The sequence below is a fragment of the Tauraco erythrolophus genome, chromosome Z, assembly GCF_009769465.1.
Source record: "Tauraco erythrolophus isolate bTauEry1 chromosome Z, bTauEry1.pri, whole genome shotgun sequence".
Taxonomy (NCBI): Eukaryota; Metazoa; Chordata; class Aves; order Musophagiformes; family Musophagidae; genus Tauraco; species Tauraco erythrolophus.
In genome coordinates, this window is record NC_141496.1 from 6423049 (window position 1) to 6442229 (window position 19181).

Consider the following 19181-nt stretch of genomic DNA (forward strand, 5'->3'; position numbering starts at 1 on the left):
TTGTCGTTTTCTAAACCATTTGATAACACTCATTTTATTTCTAAAGGTAAAAAAATAATGGGGTGATAACATGTCCTGAATTGCTAGTGACAGCAACTGTTAAGGCTTCAAGCACTTACTGTTTTTCACCAGCTGTTGCTTTTAGTACCAGCAATTTTATTTCCCCAAACCGAGGCTTATTTATGTATTTAAGAAAAAAAAACCCCAACCATTATGAAATTGCGAGCAAGCTTCCTGAGAGAAATCAAATGAGTTATTGTCTGTCTTTGTCATTGTTATACCTGCATAGCTGGGTAAAGATGTTACATTTCCACCCTGTGGTCTAAACTGTAGTGTTGCTCTTCCAGGTATGTGTGGCGATTTGCATTAGTTCCAAATTTACCTACCAACCACTGTGATTATCAGTGATAAAACACTGTTAATATTTCATCAGCCAGATTAGGTTACTCCTGAAAAGCTTCATCTTTCTTCCCTGCAGCCCCTAATACTCTTTATGTTTTAAGGTATTATTTATTTCCCACACAGTATTTTTTACTTATTTATCATAACTTACGTGTTATCTGTTTCCTGTCGATCATTTTCAATTTTTTTTTTTTTTGTCAGACAGCATGCAGAAGCAGTGGTTCACCTAGTTGTTTGTACTCCAGGTCATGACCCATCCTTTTTCCTCTAAGAATTTCTGGAAAACCTTGAGAAGAGGCAGGAGGGCATTGACATCCACACTATAAGCACTATCTTTTCACCTTTTCAATGCCATTTCCAGAGCCAGGCCAGACTGCAAGTTTGAACTACCTATCTGACTGAAACATGGGAAATAACTAAATGTCAGAAACCAGCTCTAATCTGCAGAGGAGCTGATGCTGAATGCCTTCCAGTACTGAAGGGACTCTTTAGATCAGTGTTTTGTAAGTATCCACAGCCAAGTTTTGCTGTAAGGGCAACATTTTCTGCCAGGTTTATTGGAGAGGCTTGATCTGATCTCAGCAGCATTTGTTTATATGTCATGTTTATGTGTGTAGGTGCACATTCACAGATGCTGCTAGGTAAACTGAGCTACAGCCTTATCAGTGGTGGATTAAGAAATCTGTTACTCTGGATAAGAGTACAAGTTTATCAGCTGTAATCATGATTTGGTCTCCTAGGGTGTATTAATGCAACATCTTTTACACATCAAAAGAATATCTGCATAATTGGATGGATACATCATGCATATAGGAGGTTAAACAGATGCTTCTAGCAAGGAGTTCCTGCCATTCCATTTGTTAAGAGTCTGTTTTCTCGTTCTACCCCCAAGCTAGCATAATAAAGATATAATCTGTCTTCAACCCTTCCATCATCCTTCCACCTTAACTCTTTTGTCTCTCTCTGCTTCTTTCTTCACTATATCCTTTCCTTCATGGCAATAACTAGCATCCAGTCAACTTGTTTGGCTTCAGTTGAAAATTGAGATTCTGGAAAAAACCTCTACTGATTAATCCTCGAGCACCATCATTGCTTAAGTTTCTGTTAGTAAAATATCCAAGATGTCTTGGGCATGTATGCAAGCAAGTTTGGAGCTATATTCAAAAAAGTTAAGATTCTTCCAACTGTTAGCTGTTACTTTGCTTACTTTAAGGTGCTTAGTCTTCCGAGTAAAAATCAAAACTCACAGGCAGCAAATACAGAAGGGTTATCCAAAGAAACTGCCTGCCTAAAGGGGAGCTTGCCAACAGGACAAGCTAACCACAGACATAGGAATAAGTTACCACGGAAACTATCTGAGTGCGTGTTCTTAGCCTGCAGCAAAAGTGAGGTAATTTGAGTGAGGTTAGCAGGCAATGAGAGAGCTTGTTATGTCTAATTAGCTAAATGCATTCTAACAGCTCTTCCTACCCACTGGCCATTTAAGATTTTTAATTTTTCTCCCTCAGCACATTCATTTCTCGTTGTTATCCCCTTCATATGCAGTTCTTCAGACGATATTTATTATGCATTGTCCACGCTGGCAGATCACATCACGTAATGGAGCTAAATGGGTGCTCCTTATGCAGCTGTCATTCCTGTTCTAGGGTTCCTGTGTCATGGGACTCTTTCTTTCAATGTGCCTGTGACCACAAAAAGACTATTTGCTCATCCATGAGCTCTCCCTTAAGCATGTTAGAAAGGACCTGAAAAGGGAGACTCTGGTGAAACTCCAATTAATTTCTTTCCAGTCAATTCATATTCTACAAAAGTGTAATATTTTTGCCTGAACTAATATTGACATGGGGAAGATCAATATCATTAGTTTAATAAAGATACTGTCCAATGCCATTGTTTGACAAACCTTCTCAATAAACTTCAAAATTACTAAACCCTCAAAATTAATTACATGCTCCAGGAAAGAAAACAACAGTTCACCACTCCTATTTTCTGATATAACATCCCCCTCTCGTTGCACTGAGTAATTTTTTATTTGAAAATTAACCCAAGTAATAGGTGGAAAGTTGAAACATTGTTCTATAAATTGTGCATAAGGTACTTTGATACCTCATATATTTCAACACTTGCTTCCTTCAGCAAATGAGTTCTGAAATAAAACCCCAAAACATTAAATTATTCCATTACAGTCCAAATCTCTATAAACCATTGCAAATTCTTCCTGTGCATGCTATCTGTCGAATACCCTCTTCAGCAGCCTGGATAGAATCCCTGAATCCCAGCAGATGAAAATTGCATGAAGATGAAGGGAGAAGGAAGAGATTTGTTGCAATTTTCTTTTCACTGCCAGGAACTTATGATGTTCTCTATCTGCCTGTAAGCTGTGACTGGGTCTATGTTTAGATGTGAAAAATGTACACCAGAATATATGTGTATTGCAGTCCACGTAGTGTGAAGCAGTATAGAATCACAGAATTATAGAATGATTTGGAAGGAACTTTAAAGATCATCTAGTTCCAGCACTAGATCAGGTTGCTCAAAACCTCATCCAACCTAGACTTGAACTTCTCCAGGGATGGAGCATACACAGCTTCTCTGGGAAACCTGTTCCAGTGCCTCACCACCCTCAACGTAAAAAATTTTTTCCTTAGATCTAATTTAGATTTATCCACTTTCAGTTTAAATCCATTGCCCCTTGTCCTATTACTACATGCCCTTGTCAAAAGTCTCTCTCCAGCTTTTCTGTAGGCTCCCTTTAAGTACTGGAAGGCTGCAGTAAGATCACCCCAGAGCCTTCTCTTCTCCAGGCTGAACAGCCACAACTCTCTCAGCCTGTCTTCATAGCAGAGGTGTTCCAGCCCTCGGATCATCTTCATGGCCCTCCTCTGGACCTGCTCCAACAGCTCCATGTCCTTCTTATGTTGGGGACTCCAGAGCTGAACGCAATATTCCAGGTGAGGTCTCACAAGAGCAGAGTAGAGGAGCAGAATCCCCTCCCTTGACCTGCTGGCCACACTGCTTTGGATGCAGCCCAGGATACGATTGACTTTCTGGGCTGCCAGCACACATTGCCGGCTCATGTTGAGCTTCTCATCCATCAGCACCCCCAAGTCCTTTTCCTCAGGGATGCTCTCAATCCATTCTCCGCCCAGCCTGTACTTGTGCTTGGCATTGCCCCAACCCACGTGCAGGACCTTGCACTTGGCCTTGTTGAACTTCATGAGGTTCTCACAGGCTCATCTCTCCAGCCTGTCAAGGTCCCTCTGGATGGCATCCCTTCCCTCCAGCGTGTCCACAACACCACACAACTTGGTGTCATCTGCAAACTTGCTGAGGGTGCACTCAATCCCACTGTCCATGTCTCCAACAAAGATGTTAAATAGCACTGGTCCCTGTACTGACCTCTGAGGAACACCACTTGTCACTGGCCTCCACTTGGACATTGAACCATTGACCACAACACTTTGAGTGCGACCATCCAGCCTATTCCTTATCAACCGAGTGGTCCATCCATCAAAACCATGTCTTTCCAGTTTAGAGACAAGGATGTCATGTGGGACAGTATCAAATGCTTTGGATAAGTCCAGGTAGATGATGTCAGTTGCTCTTCCCCTATCCATCAATGCTGTAACCTCATCATAGAAGGTCACCAAATTAGTCAGGCAGGATTTGCCCTTAGTGAAGCCATGTTGGCTGTCACCAATCACCTCCTTATTTTCTATGTGCCTTAGCATAGTCACCAGGAGAATCTGCTCCACGATCTTGCCGGGCACAGAGGTGAGACCGACTGGCCTGTAGTTCCCTGGGTCTTCTTTTTTCCCCTTTCTAAAGATGGGGGCTATGCTTCCCCTTTTCCAGTCATTGGGAACTTCACCAGACTGCCACGACTTCTCAAATGCGATGGATGGTGGCTTTGCAACTTCATCTGCCAGTTCCCTCAGGACCTGCGGATGCACCTCATCTTGTCCCATGGACTTGTCCACCTTCAGGTTCCGTAGATGGTCTCGGACCTGATCTTCTCCTACAGTGGGCAGTTCTTCGTTCTCACAGTCCCTGCCTTTGTCTTCTGTGACTTGGAGAAAAGCTGGAGCTCTTGCCAGTGAAGACTGAGGCAAAGAAGTCATTGAGAACCTCAGCCTTCTCCATATCCTGGGTAGCCAGTTCCTCCGTTTCTTTCATTGCCCTGACCCACATGCAGGACCTTGCACTTGGCCTTGTTGAACTTCATGAGGTTCTCACAGGCCCACCTCTCCAGCCTGTCCAGGTCCCTCTGGATGGCATCCCTTCCCTCCAGCGTGTCCACCACACAACTTGGTGTCATCAGCAAACTTGCTGAGAGTGGACTCGATCCCACTGTCCATGTCACCGACCACGATGTTAAACAGCACCGGTCCCAATATCAATCCCTGAGGAACATCACTCATCAATGACCTCCACATAGACACCATTGACTGCAATTCTTTGAGTACCCCTCCCCCTTCAAGTCTAGTTTAAAGCCCTGTTAATGGGCCCTACTAGCTGTTGTGCAAAGACCCTCATTCCCCTTTGAGAAAGGCAAATCCCATCCCATTCCAGTAAGCCTGATGCCATGTGGCCCATCCCATTGACGAAAAAGCCAAAACTGTGGCATTGACACCAGCCACAGAACCACGTATAAATAGACTGGTCACGTTTGCTTCTTCCAGTGTCACTGCTCAGAAATGGAAGGATAGAAGAAAAGATAACTGGTGCCCCAGATCCCCTTACCAGCTCTCCCAGGGCTCTGAAGTCTCTCTTGATTTCCCTTGGACTTTGTGTTGCTTCTTCATAGCCACCCACATGGAAGAGCAATAATCCTAGCCATGTCCTTAACCTGGGCTCCAGGAAGGCAGCAGACTTCCCTGAGAGAAGGGTCAGCCCGTCATATCGGCCCTTCTATTCCCCTCGGATGGGAGTCACTTATAACTATTACCTGTCTTTTCTTCATGGAGGCAGTCGTGACACAGGGGGCAGTCCTTTCTAACCATGGTGACACCTCCAGTGTAGATGGAGAATCATCCACATCATCCATCAATGGGCTTTCCACCTCCAGAGCTTCACACCTGTTATGCAAAGGCACCTGGAGAGCTGAGGTGGGCGAGGAGTGTGGTCACCTGTCACCCCAAGCATGAACATGCCTCCATTCATGGCTTTCCTTTAAGCTACTGTCTTCTGCCTGTTGTGGGAGGATACAGAACCCCCTTTTTCTTGTTTTCTTTTGTGGCTTTTCCTTTCCCGTTTCTGTCTCAGGTCGGGCATAGCATGGCACCACCAGTGTCTCTCTTTCTCAGACTCTCTGATGCTCCTTAACCTTTCTGCTTCCTCACACAGCTCTCCGCCATGCTGAGCAGATCAACCACCCAGTCACCCCTCAGACAGTTGGTCTCGCCACTGCCACCCCTCACCAGGGAAAGGCTCCGCACTCCCCGAGACTGGGAGAGCCGCATCTGTCTGTGGGAGCTCTGCCTGCACTGCCATGTCCCTTCTGCTGAGTGCAGAGGGCTGCGCCTTCTGCCGGTGGTCACCACAGCTGAGCTCCTCTGAGAGGGTGATGGACACCAACTAAACTCACGTCTCGCACAGGAGCTGACTGCACCTTTCCCCGTGACCTTCCTCGGGAACTGCCACGCAAACTGCTGCCCTGACTGCCCACTCTGTTCCCAGCACTCCTGGTCACTCGCGCTCCCTGGGCTGATTTTCGTAGGGGCGAGGGTGGCTGCCGTTGCTCTGGCATCACCCAGGACATGTCAGCATCTCCCACGAGAGATGCCGGATCCTGGGGGGTCTCTTCACTCCCCTGATGTTTCCTGGCTTTTTCAGGAAAAGCTGCTGTGCACCGAGATCTGCTGCTCCGCAGTGGGTCGGGCGGGCTCTGGAGCAGCTCCCTTCAGTGACTGACTCTGTTGACTAGTGTTACTATTGACCATTACTATTACGAATATTACTATTTATATTATTACTATTTACTAGTTATACTAAATACCATTTACTGAGTTTGGAAATTATTTTTCATGACCTTTTTGTTCCAGTGTTGGAAACTCATATTCAGCTTAATCATAAATGGAACTTCCAGAGCTTACTTCTTGTAGTCTGTTCATATATCTAAAAATGATACTTTAGATACCTAAGATCATCAGATTGTTTCAGTTGTGTGCATCAGCAATATTTCTGTTTAGTTGTGTGAGGTATTTTTTTACTTCATTTAGAGTGCCTCTTTGTAACTATACAGACAAACACATAGGAATAAATATACAGCTCTTTCCATCTTTTCTTTATTTTCTATTTAGCTCTCTAGATTTCTTTTTTTATTTCCTTCAAATTTCTTGAATCACGTTTCCCAATCTTCAGCAGACAACTGTACAAAATAGCACACTGAAAGCAGTGTACTTCTCTGCCATCCTCACTGAATCCTGCTCTGTTTCCTTATCTTCTCATGTCAGTGGAGTGTTTTCAGGACAAAATATTGCTGTTATAGGCTGTGTTACTCCCCTCTTCAAAGCAATACGATGACAGAGAGATTTGCGTGAGTTACCAGGTATTAAGTGTATATACTCAGCACCCAGTATGCTTAATACGTGAGTCCTAATGAGGACCTGAATTCAAATGACTGCTGGAATTTTATTGTCTAACACATGAATGAAAATGGCCTACACCAGTCTATAGATAGATAAAAAATATGAGGGTTGGCTGTACTGGATTGATTGTTAACTTATGCTCACAAAGCAATAGAAATCACTTACAGTTTTAAAATAAGAGTTCAACACTACTAACTTTCTATTTGTTTAAAAAAAGTCTAAAAGGTACATTTGCTTTTTTTACATGTATTTTTTTTAATAGCTATCTGTTGCCAGCAAATGATAATTGATTATTTTGTTGTTGCTTACAAAAAAAAAGAAAATATTTCCCTTTTTGTGAACATAGAGCTATATTTCCTTTTTTTTCCCTACAAAAACCTGTTCTCCTCCTGTGAACGTTCCAAGCTGAACTGATGTAGAAAAGTCCGCTTTTTGTAACCATCTTATGGCCATCTATGTCTTCAGCTGAGCGTTGCAATCAAAGTACCTTTAAAGATGATGGACAATTTAGAAAATTGTCAGATCTCTGAAAAATGCTTTGAGCAATTGACCCATACTTGTTCATCTTGAAGACTGATGCTAAAGATTTAACACTTCCACATTCACTTCAAATTAGACCCAGAGCTATTGCTGACTGATGCACGATCATGTGGCTTTGAGTATCCAATTCAGTCACATCCTGAGGCCATCTCTCTAGAAACATTTCTGGTATAAAAATGCTTTCACCCACTCATCAGTCTTACTTTTGACAAGATAAAGCCAAAAGAGTACAGTCTGTAGTAGAGAAGAAAAACTTCAGAGTCTAACCTGCAGACAGCACCATGATTCCATAGTGATTTTTACATGAAATGAGAAGTTGATTTAATTATTTAGAATTACATCTGTGAAATGATGAACATTGTCACAAGATGGAAACAATAGACCTATGAGTCTCATGTGTTTCACTTATTTTGCAACTAGGCAACTGCATCGAGAATGTTTCTCTTTACTCAAACTATTTGCCCAAAGCAGGAATTAAATTAAATGGAGGCATATCTCCCGTGTTACAAGAATATTGTGGATTTGAAGTGTGGAGGGAAAAAAAAAAACATCCAAAAGGGAGAGAAAGACTAGACAGAAATCAATGTTGGCAATGACAAAAGATGATAAAAGTCTCCAGAAATTATTCAAGTGTGAATTAATACTGGATGTAGAATTCTTTTGTATTAAAAAGAGTGAAACAGATACATTCAGTGAAATAGCTAGTAATAGCTTACAGTGTTTATATGAGAGTGTAGCAATAACCATAACAGGCCAGAGAAAATGTCAATCTAATCTAACAGTGGTCAATAGCGAAGAGCATAAGAAGAAGTGTTCAGCGATTCTTCACCAGATTATCAGCCCTCAATGATTTGGAGTTCCGTTGGATTGAATGAGAGTATGATTCTTTCTGGCTCAAAACAGGGAGTTTTGAGCTGTGCTTCATGTCCCACCTTAGTGACTAACTGGGTGAGAAGTCAGTCGTTCTGGACAGAAAAGTCTCTGGTTTTGTCTAGAAATTTAATTTTTCACAGTTTTCCTTTAAAAAATGAGCAAATTGATTTCACAATCCCACATTGCCCATCCTCCATCCCCTAAAAATAAACCACAAAGCTCATGACAGAAACCTCAGAGAGTCCTATTATTTTGTGCATTGCTAAAGCCACATTTTCCTTGTTGTCCAAATTAGAAGGTCAGGTTACGAGGGAAGGGGAAAGAATATTTAAGCCTCTGTAATGCAAATGCCTTCAGAGGTTGGAACAGCTGAGAATGTGAGACGTGTAGTACTGTGCCTTGTGCTATTTCCATACCATCCAGTCTGTCAGGGCATAAATTCACACAGCAAGACCATATCTTCTTGGCCCAGTCTGCTAATCCTGTCTACACGCATGGCCATTCATGCTAGACGCCGTTCTGGTGATCAATAATTATGAAGTGTGAAACCAGTAAGTAGTGTCACACAGTAAGGTAGAAAGGAAAACATGGAAAACTCTTATAAGACCCCAGCTTTCACGTAACTCTGGGGAGGGAGAAAGAGGAACAGAACTAATTGCAATACCCTCACAATAATGATTAATTGTATGGCAGCTTTTATCTGCTGTAGCCTTGTAATCTAGAAAGCCAGCAAAGCTGAGCCTGCAGAATTGCCTCCCATGAAGTCTGAGTGAGGTTTGTTCAACTAATTACTTCTGAAGACTTCCAAATGGATTTAAGAGTAATGGTGTTGACATGAAATTCTCCTCTCACATTTCTGCAGCGTGTTACTCATTTACTGCTCAGGCTGCTGAAAAGAGGTGTCTGCTTCCCCAGGGACTGAGGAAAAATAACAAGGTGCACACATTTGGTTGAATGAAAAATGCTGGTTTGTGTCAGCAGAAACTAGTTGCAAATTCTAGTGGAATCTTGGCCAAATCAAATTGGTAACTGCAGTGTATGCATTTGCATATAGGACCATACATGTAGGATAAAATGTTTATGTTTGCACAAGGAAAAGTTTCAACACTGTATTTTTATGCAATAATTCGCTTTAAAATTCATTTAAAATTCTGAAACAAAGCAGAATGTTTGTGTTGAGGGAGATGGAAGCTAGAGATTTTAACACCAAGGATTTTTGTTTTGCTTTTGCATTTACTGTGCATTTGTTTAGACCTGAAACATAGTCATATTGAATGACTAACCACAAAGAGGAAACACTGATTACTCTCACAGTCTAGTCTTCAACATTTCTTTCTGCTTGAATTGATTTCGACTTGATCTTGTTTCTTCCCCGCCTTTCAAGGATGACATTGCTCAGTGGCAAGAACATGATGGGCAGTTTATAAATGTAAATATCTGAAGAAAGAGAAGAAGGGTAAAAGGGCTTGGAACACTTTTTTCTTCTTTTTGGAGGAAAACAATATTCCATGACAAATATTATGTGAACAAATAACAGTGCTGCTTGTCTTAAAAAGACAGGAAGATTAATTTTTCTGTTTTATATGGTTTTGCTCAGGCTTTCAACCCCAGCCACTGCTGTAATATCCAAGTATTTGAGCTTTGACCTAAACAATAGCATTTCACACCTGGAAAGATCCTCACACCAGCCTGTAGAAAGTCTCTGCCACAGTGCCTGTTGATACAACACTTGTCCCAGGAAAAAATGCGTAGCTGTCAAAAATGACATAGGTATAATAGATTTGCTTTTGGGTTAGTGGTTTGGGTTGCATGTCTCTCAAAACACGAATCAAATGCTCCAAGTGAAAGCTTTTGGCTGTAGGAAAGGAAAGTGGCAATGTAGAAACACTTAGCTCAGCCTTTATTGGACCAAGAACCATCTGTCAAAATACAGAGTTTGTCACTGTCCAGACTACTGGGTAGGTCCCTGATGCTTCTCAGTGCTGGGTGGCCAGGGGCCACCTGATTTCTTCCTGATACCTTAGATATAAAGTGATGAACTGAGACTAGTGAAAACTAGTCAGGCCTGGTTGTTGTTCATCATTAATGGGAAATCTCACAGGTGCTGTGTGGGAATGCCTTTGACATAAACTCAGTGGTCAGTGCTGGAATTAATAACATTATCATTCATGTCAGATAAGCAATATCCATTTATTGCATTTTGTTGTCCAGGGTAGCAGTCACTTTCTAGACCCATAAGATTATTTTTCTCTTTTTCTCTTAGAAAAATTGCCTATTGGACACCTAGGAAATTGTCAATACCTTTGATCTCTCCAGCTTTTCCTGTGGCATGTTATAGGTTTGCAAGTGTACTCAAAGCTTGTGATGTTTGTTCTGATATGTTGAGGAAACGAATTGTGATGGGAAGGGATGTGAATGTGTAAATTCTTTTAGATTACCTGCCTGTCTCTAAACTGATATCTAGGTGCTAATACACAACCTGGATATCTGCTTACTTGCTTTCTGTAATGAGGCCTGTTGGGAAACAGAAAAAAAACAAACACCAGAGATGTGGATCTTTCCTAGACATCATTCAGAGTACTAGTGGCTTTTCCTACTCCTCTTATTATTTGGTTTGGCACAAACAAGGCTGATCAAAATGTTGCATCCCTCCTCCTAGTCACAGAAGGCAAAGGCAGGGACTGGGAGATTGAAGAACCACCCACTGTAGGAGAAGATCAGGTTCGAGACCATCTACGGAACCTGAAGGTGGACAAGTCCATGGGACCTGATGAGGTGCATCCGTGGGTCCTGAGGGAACTGGCAGATGAAGTTGCTAAGCCACTATACATCATATTTGAGAATTTGTGGAAGTCTGGTGAAGTTCCCAATGACTGGAAAAGGGGAAGCATAGCCCTCATCTTTAAAAAGGGAAAAAAAGAAGACCCAGGGAACTACAGGCCAGTCAGTGTCATCTCTGTGCCCGGCAAGATCATGGAACAGATCCTCCTGGCGACTATGCTAAGGCACATAGAAAATAAGGAGGTGATTGATGACAGCCAACATGGCTTCACTAAGGGCAAATCCTGCCTGAGTAATTTGGTGGCCTTCTATGATGAGGTTACAATATTGATGGAAAGGGAAAGAGTAACTGACATCATCCACCTGGACTTATCCAAAGCATTTGATACTGTCCCACACCACATCCTTGCCTCTAAACTAGAAAGACATGGATTTGATGGATGGACCACTCGGTTGATAAGGAATTGGCTGGATGGTCGAACTCAAAGAGTTGTGGTCAAAAGTTCAACGAGCAAGTGGAGGCCAGTTGCTCAGGGATCAGTACTAGGGTCGGTGCTATTTAACATCTTTGTTGGTGACATGGACAGTGGGATCGAGTGCACCCTCAGCAAGTTTGCAGGTGACACCAAGTTGTGTGGTGTTGTGGACACGCTGGAGGGAAGGGATGCCATCCAGAGGGACCTTGACAGGCTGGAGAGGTGGGCCTGTGAGAACCTCATGAAGTTCAACAAGGCCAAGTGCAAGGTCCTGCATGTGGGTCAGGGCAATCCTAAGCACAAGTACAGGCTGGGCAGAGAATGGATCGAGAACAGCCCTGAGGAAAAGGACTTGGGGGTGCTGGTTGATGGAAAGCTCAACATGAGCCGGCAATGCGTGCTGGCAGCCCAGAAAGCCAACCATATTCTGGGCTGCATCCAAAGCGGCGTGGGCAGCAGGTCAAGTGAGGTGATTCTGCCCCTCTACTCTGCTCTCATGAGACCCCACCTGGATTATTGCATTCAGCTCTGGAGTCCCCAACACAAGAAGGACATGGAGCTGTTGGAGTGGGTCCAGAGGAGGGCCACGAAGATGATGTAAGGGCTGGAGCACCTCTGCTATGAAGACAGGCTGAGAGAGTTGGGGCTATTCAGCCCATAAAAGACGGCTCTGGAGTGATCTTACTGCAGCCTTCCAGTACTTAAAGGGAGCCTACAGGAAAGCTGGAGAGGGACTTTTTACAAGGACAAGGGGCAATGGATTCAAACTGAAAGAGGGGAGATTTCGATTAGATAGAAGGAAGAAATTTTTCCCTCTCATGGTGGTGAGGCACTGGAACAGATTGCCCAGACAATATGTAGATGTCCTATGCCTGGAAGTGTTCAAAGCCAGGTTGGATGAGACTTTGGGCAACCTGGTGTAGTGGAGGGTGTCCCTGCCCATGGCAGGGGGGGTTGGAACTAGATGATCTTTAAGGTCCCTTCCAACCCAAACCATTCTATGATTCTTTAATTCTGTGTTCTTAAATAGTTATTTTTGTTTACAGCTCACATAAATTACTGCCTGTCAAAAATATAGAGCTTGATCAAGCCAAAATGCATTGCTTTCCTGCATGAATGCCAACACCGGCTCACCTAAGTGGATGCTGTTGACTCTGCTAATACGATCTCTGTCAATGAAATCTACTTTGCAATGCTCCTGTTGCTGCCTTGAGCAAAGGAGAAATAAAGCTGAACACAAAATAGTCTGATCCTCATGGACATTTTCCAGCTAATGGAAGTCCTAAGGCATAGGCAGATTATTGATCTGTGTAGTTTCATTTGCTCTTTCCTTGTCAGATCCGGAAATTTTTATGTTCTACCTATGGGGCAAATGATTGCCAGTGCCTCCCCACTCACCATCCAGATGGGTGGCTCTATGCTCTCCTTCTGGTTGTGTAGGAGCTGGCCTTAGTGGCGAACTAGCTGTCTTAAAGATGGCAGCTCATCCATCATGGCTTTCACATGCTGTCAGCATTGCATTTAATCTTACTTGTAATTTTCCAAGGGAGGTTTGCAAAGGCACAAACAGAATCTTAATGCTATAAAATGTGGTTTGTAGCCAGTGAATACTTCCTGTCTGCATGAAGCTGTGCTGAGTTCCAGCTGTCCTGAACCATCCAGAGATGAAAAACTCCCAAATTCAGCCTACAAGTCTCATGTGCTATCCACAGTCCACATGCTGTTGTAACTGGTATCTTTCTTCTCAACTCACATATGCCCAAACAGGCATTCAGAACCACACACTTTGCAAGGAAGATGATGTGAAAAGACTGTTTTCTTGGGGCTCCCACAACATGTTCCTGTGGCTTCATTGCCCATCTTATGGACTTGTCCTTCTCCAGGATCTTGTTTTTTGGTTATATTGTAAGCTTCATGTCCTGCTTTCTGTAAATCCTGATCCAAAACCAGTCCAGACAATCACAGATTTTAAAGTGATCTAAAGAAGTTTCTACCAGGTCCTAAATTTTCTTTTTTTCATTATCTAACTGACTACATCATTCTTCCTCCTTAATTCCCTTCTTAAGGTTTACCAGCAAAGGAACGAGCTGAATTGCAATCAATATGACCAGAATTATACTCTGGGAAACAATGGCAGATCTAATCACAGAGGGTTACTCTAAAGATGAGATATAAAGCTCTGTTTCCCAAATGTGTATCCGATAGAACGACCTTGCTCCCTGACCTGTCTGTCTGTGTCACGCTGACAGATCATATCTTCTGCTGATACAGACCTGCGGAACAGACAATTTGTCAACGAGTCCCTGAGCTGTGCAGATCTGAGATGGATTTCTATGATACAGTTTCTCTTCTGGCAATAAGATGGGAAGCAGGTAAATCCCTGGAATTATGTGGGCGTCAGTGACCTCATCAAAGGTTTTATCCCTTGATTCTCATTCCATAGGTGTCTTGCTTCTTGACCGAATTATGAACTAAAAGAAAAATGCCTATTTTTCCTCTAGACATCTCTATGTTTACAGTTTCTTCAGCAAACAGATTAATTAAATTACTATAGCTAGATTTTCATTGGTGCTGGAAGCAGTAGTGGTAATTACGATAGCATTAGATATCAGAGAAGCTCATTTTCAGCCTTGAAGCCGAAAAATTTCAACTAAACATTCTGAAATTGTTTGAGCCAGGTGTCATCCTCATGCTGAATTAGTTCATAAAATTTCACCAAAGCTGTTAATCAGTTCCTGAGGGCAAGATTTAAGAAAAATACCATGCTTTGGAATGAGCTATTGCCATTAATAACTTTAATGTTGTCTCTGTAATTTGGCAGGAAACTCTGGAATCCAAAATCAAAGTTTCATTGCTTTTTATAGAAATCCAATCAAATTCGGCCAAGTTACAAGCCTTCAGCCACATAGAGACTGGAAGGAAGTTCTTCTGCACAATTTACTTCTGAGTATTCTCCGTTTCTCACAGCTATTAGCAGTCTTGTTTCGTTACAGAGCATAGCATGTCTTCCCTGCAGTTGTTCTTAGCAGGTGGGAGAAAACATAGGTTTGATCCCAGAAAAGACACACATCCCCAACCCCCCCAAAAAAAAAGTGAAATTAAAAAGGAATTAGATGGGCAAAGACTAGAAAAATGAGGAGAAAAGAGAAGGGCAATATTTTGTATTTGAGTATTGCTGTGCTCCTGCACTAATTGTATTTACAACCTTGTCATTATTTAACATAAGGATGTTTCAATTTATGTGCATTTTTTTTCCTTTTAGGTAATGAATGCATAAAATCTTCACTGAACCTGTAGCTCTGTGTAATCATTTGCTCAGAACTGCAGTGTCTGTAACAAAATAAAATAAAAAAAATCCTCCTTCAGCTCAAACAAGGCATAGCAAGGAAAAAAAAACGATTATGAAGTCCAAAATAGACCAAAATAGTCTTCTATCCAGACAATCAATTTCTCAATGGTGCCCAATAGACATATTGAATCATGCATTTTGCTTACACAGCTGCCCAGAGAAAAACAGGGACCATATTGCTACCCATCTCCTTTTGCTAAAGGTTGGCAATTATAGCAGTCGGAAAGCGGTAACAATCTTTCATTGTGTCAGTGAGTATTATTCAGGTTGGCACACAACCTCCCTGCTTACCCTTACAATATTCTTCATTAAATTAAGATTACACCTGTAACAGAGGAACGGTCCTACTAATGTTACAAAGTCTGTGACTCAATGCAAAGGTGATGGGGAGGAATTCTGTGTCTGTGTTATTCAGGTCCGTGTTCGGTACAGGCTGGAGTGAACTCATTTTCTGTTCCATCCAAAATCCTGTTTCACACTGTGTCCAGCTTTACAGATAGGTATAAAAAAATGCATGGTGATGTAATAACTTTATCATAAAGGGCATTTTCCTTGTGATAGGTATGAGAGAGTTTGTCTGGATCTTGAAACATCAGTGTTTATTTCTCTAATAAATATAAATGGCACATTTGAGTGCATGAAGGTAGAAATAAGAAAACAAAACCAAAACCAAAAAAAAAAAAAAACAAAAAAAAACCCACAAACTAAAACAAAAACAAAAACAAAAACAAAAACAAAAACAAAAACAAAAACAAACCAACAAGCCCAAGATTATTCTTATGGTAGACAGTAGCAATTGAGACTTTTCATAGCTTATTACATAGCCTTTCATGAGGTTGTCTCAAAGTATTTTTTTGCCTTTTTATCCACGTGTTTGGAAGATTACTGGAGCAAATTCTGATATGCAGATACAAATAAAAAGCAAAGGCTGGTATTTCTGATCTAGAATTTGAATATACACCATACCTTTCATTCATATGATTCATTCATTCAGTTTTATGTTCAAATACTGACAAGAAAGGATAGTCTACTGGCTGGAAAGCTAGCTTAAAATTTAGAAGCTCATAGGGTTTGCTCCTTGTTTTGCTGCAGACTTGCATCATGTTACTAGATGAGCTCCCAAAGTACAAAAAGTACCTGAAGTGGCAGGCAGTGGTATTCCTTATGATAAGCATTTAAACTTTATGTAAACCACACATTAATCAGCATGCTGAGCATTTAGCAGGCTGGCAAGTCAAATGCCAAGAGGTTGGCCAATATGGAAATTTTAGGAATAAAATTCTTGTCTCAAAATTCAGGTAAACTAAAAAAAAACTCCTTTGGTTCCCTCTAGATTCATGGTGATTTCTTCCCTTACAGTTCCTCAAAATGCAAGGACACATTTCCTCCATGTTCGCTGAGACCAATAAGTACACAAAACCACGTAGGGAATGTGAGCTGAAAACCAAATAGATTTTGGATCTTTGTGGAGCTCAGACACAAGCTAAGTGATAGGATTACAGTCCTACCAAAACCAAAATGCTTGAAGGCGTGCTTAGAAACTAATGTGACTGAAAAATCTTAAGGTATGAAAAGTGGTGTGCTTAAAGAGTCAAGTTGCCTCCAGGATTACGTTAATGCTGAACAAGGATTTTGTAGGACCTTAATTCCATGTAAGTCTTTTTGGCCAGCACTATCAAACTGTACAGGACTACTGCACTAAAGAGCGGAAATGCATGGAAAAATTGATGCCTCAGAATTAGGGAAATGATATACCTGAGCAAATGAATATGCTCTGTTCAAACATCTCATGGATTCAGTCTGATCCTTATGTTCTTGAATCTTCTCTGTGGGCTACTGTTCGTTATTTTCCTGTACAATTAAAGGTCAGTGATTTGCAGTGTTCAAAAAGCCAGACCACATATACTGTAATGTTCTGGTGTTGATTTATGCTCTGTGCATTAGGCAATATTTAGGGACTCTTTTTTTCCTTCTAGGTCTCGACTGAAGAAGGAATGAGCTTAGCCAGAGAATACTCCTGCTCCTTTTTTGAGACTTCAGCTGCTCTCCGCTTCTACATTGATGATGTTTTTCATGGACTAGTGAGGGAAATCCGAAGGAAAGAGGCCTCACTGCCCGTGGTAGAGAAGAAGACGAAGAGGAAGGATAGTCTGTGGCGAAAGCTGAAAGGATCTCTGAAGAAAAAAAAAGAAAGTACAACCTGATGGGAATTACTCATGAGACACCCATCAGGAGCTGACCACAGTAACCTGTAACAATTCCAAAAGGCAGCATTGACACAGCATCTTCCAGACCAGGTCCTGGAGTTCCTTCACTTCAGCACTCATGCAGAAGTAGCTCCTTGAAGACCCAATTCATGGTTGCCCTGTGGTTCCTCTGTATTATAGATAAATTCACTTAGCATACCCTCTCATCCTTACTCTGCAAATCTGAGTGGAGAAAATACTGTGGTTTTTTTACCTGTGGTCCCTGACTGGTCTTCAAATGCTAAGAGTTAAGCCAGCATCCAAGGCAGAATCAGTTTACATCAGCTCTAGGACAAGGGATGCATTTATTGCCTCCTCTCTACATGCATGAGTCATTTCACCATCCCAGGAATGAATTACATTGATTTCAATGGACATTTTGACTGTTTAAGGACTTCAGGGTTTGACCTTTGGCTTTGCTTTCACATGTAGATTTAGGGTTAGACTGTGCTTAGTCCACACGCACGTGTCTGTGTGCAAATGTGTGTGTGTGTGAACAAAGGGAAGACTCGAGGCTCCCAATTTTGACCCTGTAGAGCCCTACCCTTGTTGTGTCCTTTCTATTTAGCAGAAAGGGTTGGCAAGCATAGCACAAGTCACGCATCAGCTTTCTGGAAGCTGCAGGGCTACTACTCTTTCTCCTTTGCTCAGTGTTCATCAGGAATGGCTTGCAGAGGTGCTGCATCCTACAGACATGTAGTGCATTAGAATTATAAAATAGTTTGTCTTGGAAAGGACCTTTAAAGGCCATGTAGTCCAACCCCCTTGCAATGAGCAGGGACATTTTCAACTAGACCAGGTTGCACAGAGCCTTGTCCAACCTGACCTTGAATGTTTCCAGTGATGGGAGATCTACCACCTCTCTGGGCAACCAGTGTTTCACCACTGGTCACAGTCCCGAGTCCCACCAAGGACAGCACAAAGGCACTGTCTGTCTGATGCTTCCCAGAGCCCTACCTAAAATGGTGCAGCTCTGTCCCAGCATGTAATAACATTCGCGATGTAGCATTCAACCTTTGACTTACTAGAGAATTTTATCAGGTCAATCATCATCTTTTACAGTCCTTGACCATCCAAGTGAACAATTTGACTGATCAGTTGGACAGGTCTTTTAAATACTCCTTTTTAAAACTGGCATGAAGTAGAGCATAGTCTCATCAGACTATTTTTCCCCACACTTCTTTTACTATTGACTTTATTTATAAATGTTACAATTAAAACATGCATACATTTTGTCAAAAAATAAAGATTGCAATTTCTGTAAAACCATACTAGTAGTCAGTGTCATTTGTGTCAGTTCTGGGGTGACAACTGATATCATTAGAAAAATATGTATGTTTGTTAGTAAATGTTCATTTTTTCACTTTTCTCCTTTTGACTATTCTGCAGTGTTTCAGTAAATATATTTCTGATGATTTGGGGGCCAGATGATTTGTTTTGCTCTGCTAAACTTGAAAGGATTATAATTTCATGAAGAATAATTTCATTTCATTAAATTCTGAAATTTTGTTCTGCACTGTTCTTTCAAGAAAATCCAATGATATTTTTTTCACTTGTCAAAAATTTTCCATCAAAAGTACTAGTTTACTGTATATACTTAGATAATATGTAGCTATTTTTCTATTTTAGAAAGACTATTTAAGAGGAATACAAACATATACACATATTTAAGGTCAATTTTCTGTTTACTATCTCCAACAGCTGAAGTCTGCATTTATATTATTGCGATTACTATTATTATTTTACCCATATTGCCACAGAGATTTTAGGTCAAGCATCCTAGAGATGAAGAGATGTTCTTGTCCAAAGAGTTCATGAGCTAAATATCGGTGGAGACACGACAGGAGGCTGCGCTGAACAGATGGCAGCTATGAGACAATAAATAACAAGGGGAAACATCTGTGACTGTTCCAATACTGCAACT

At 41.6% G+C, this 19181-nt stretch overlaps 1 protein-coding gene across 1 annotated transcript in view; it reads left to right on the forward strand.

Annotated features, from left to right (window-relative positions):
* RIT2 (Ras like without CAAX 2) overlaps window positions 1-17215 on the forward strand; it is a 231579-nt gene extending 214364 nt beyond the window's left edge. The window contains exon 5 of the mRNA XM_086629326.1: window positions 16988-17215. Within this exon, the coding sequence (XP_086485452.1) occupies window positions 16988-17215 (228 nt within the window). The remainder of the gene's footprint in view (window positions 1-16987) is intronic.
* Window positions 17216-19181: the final 1966 nt, after the last annotated feature.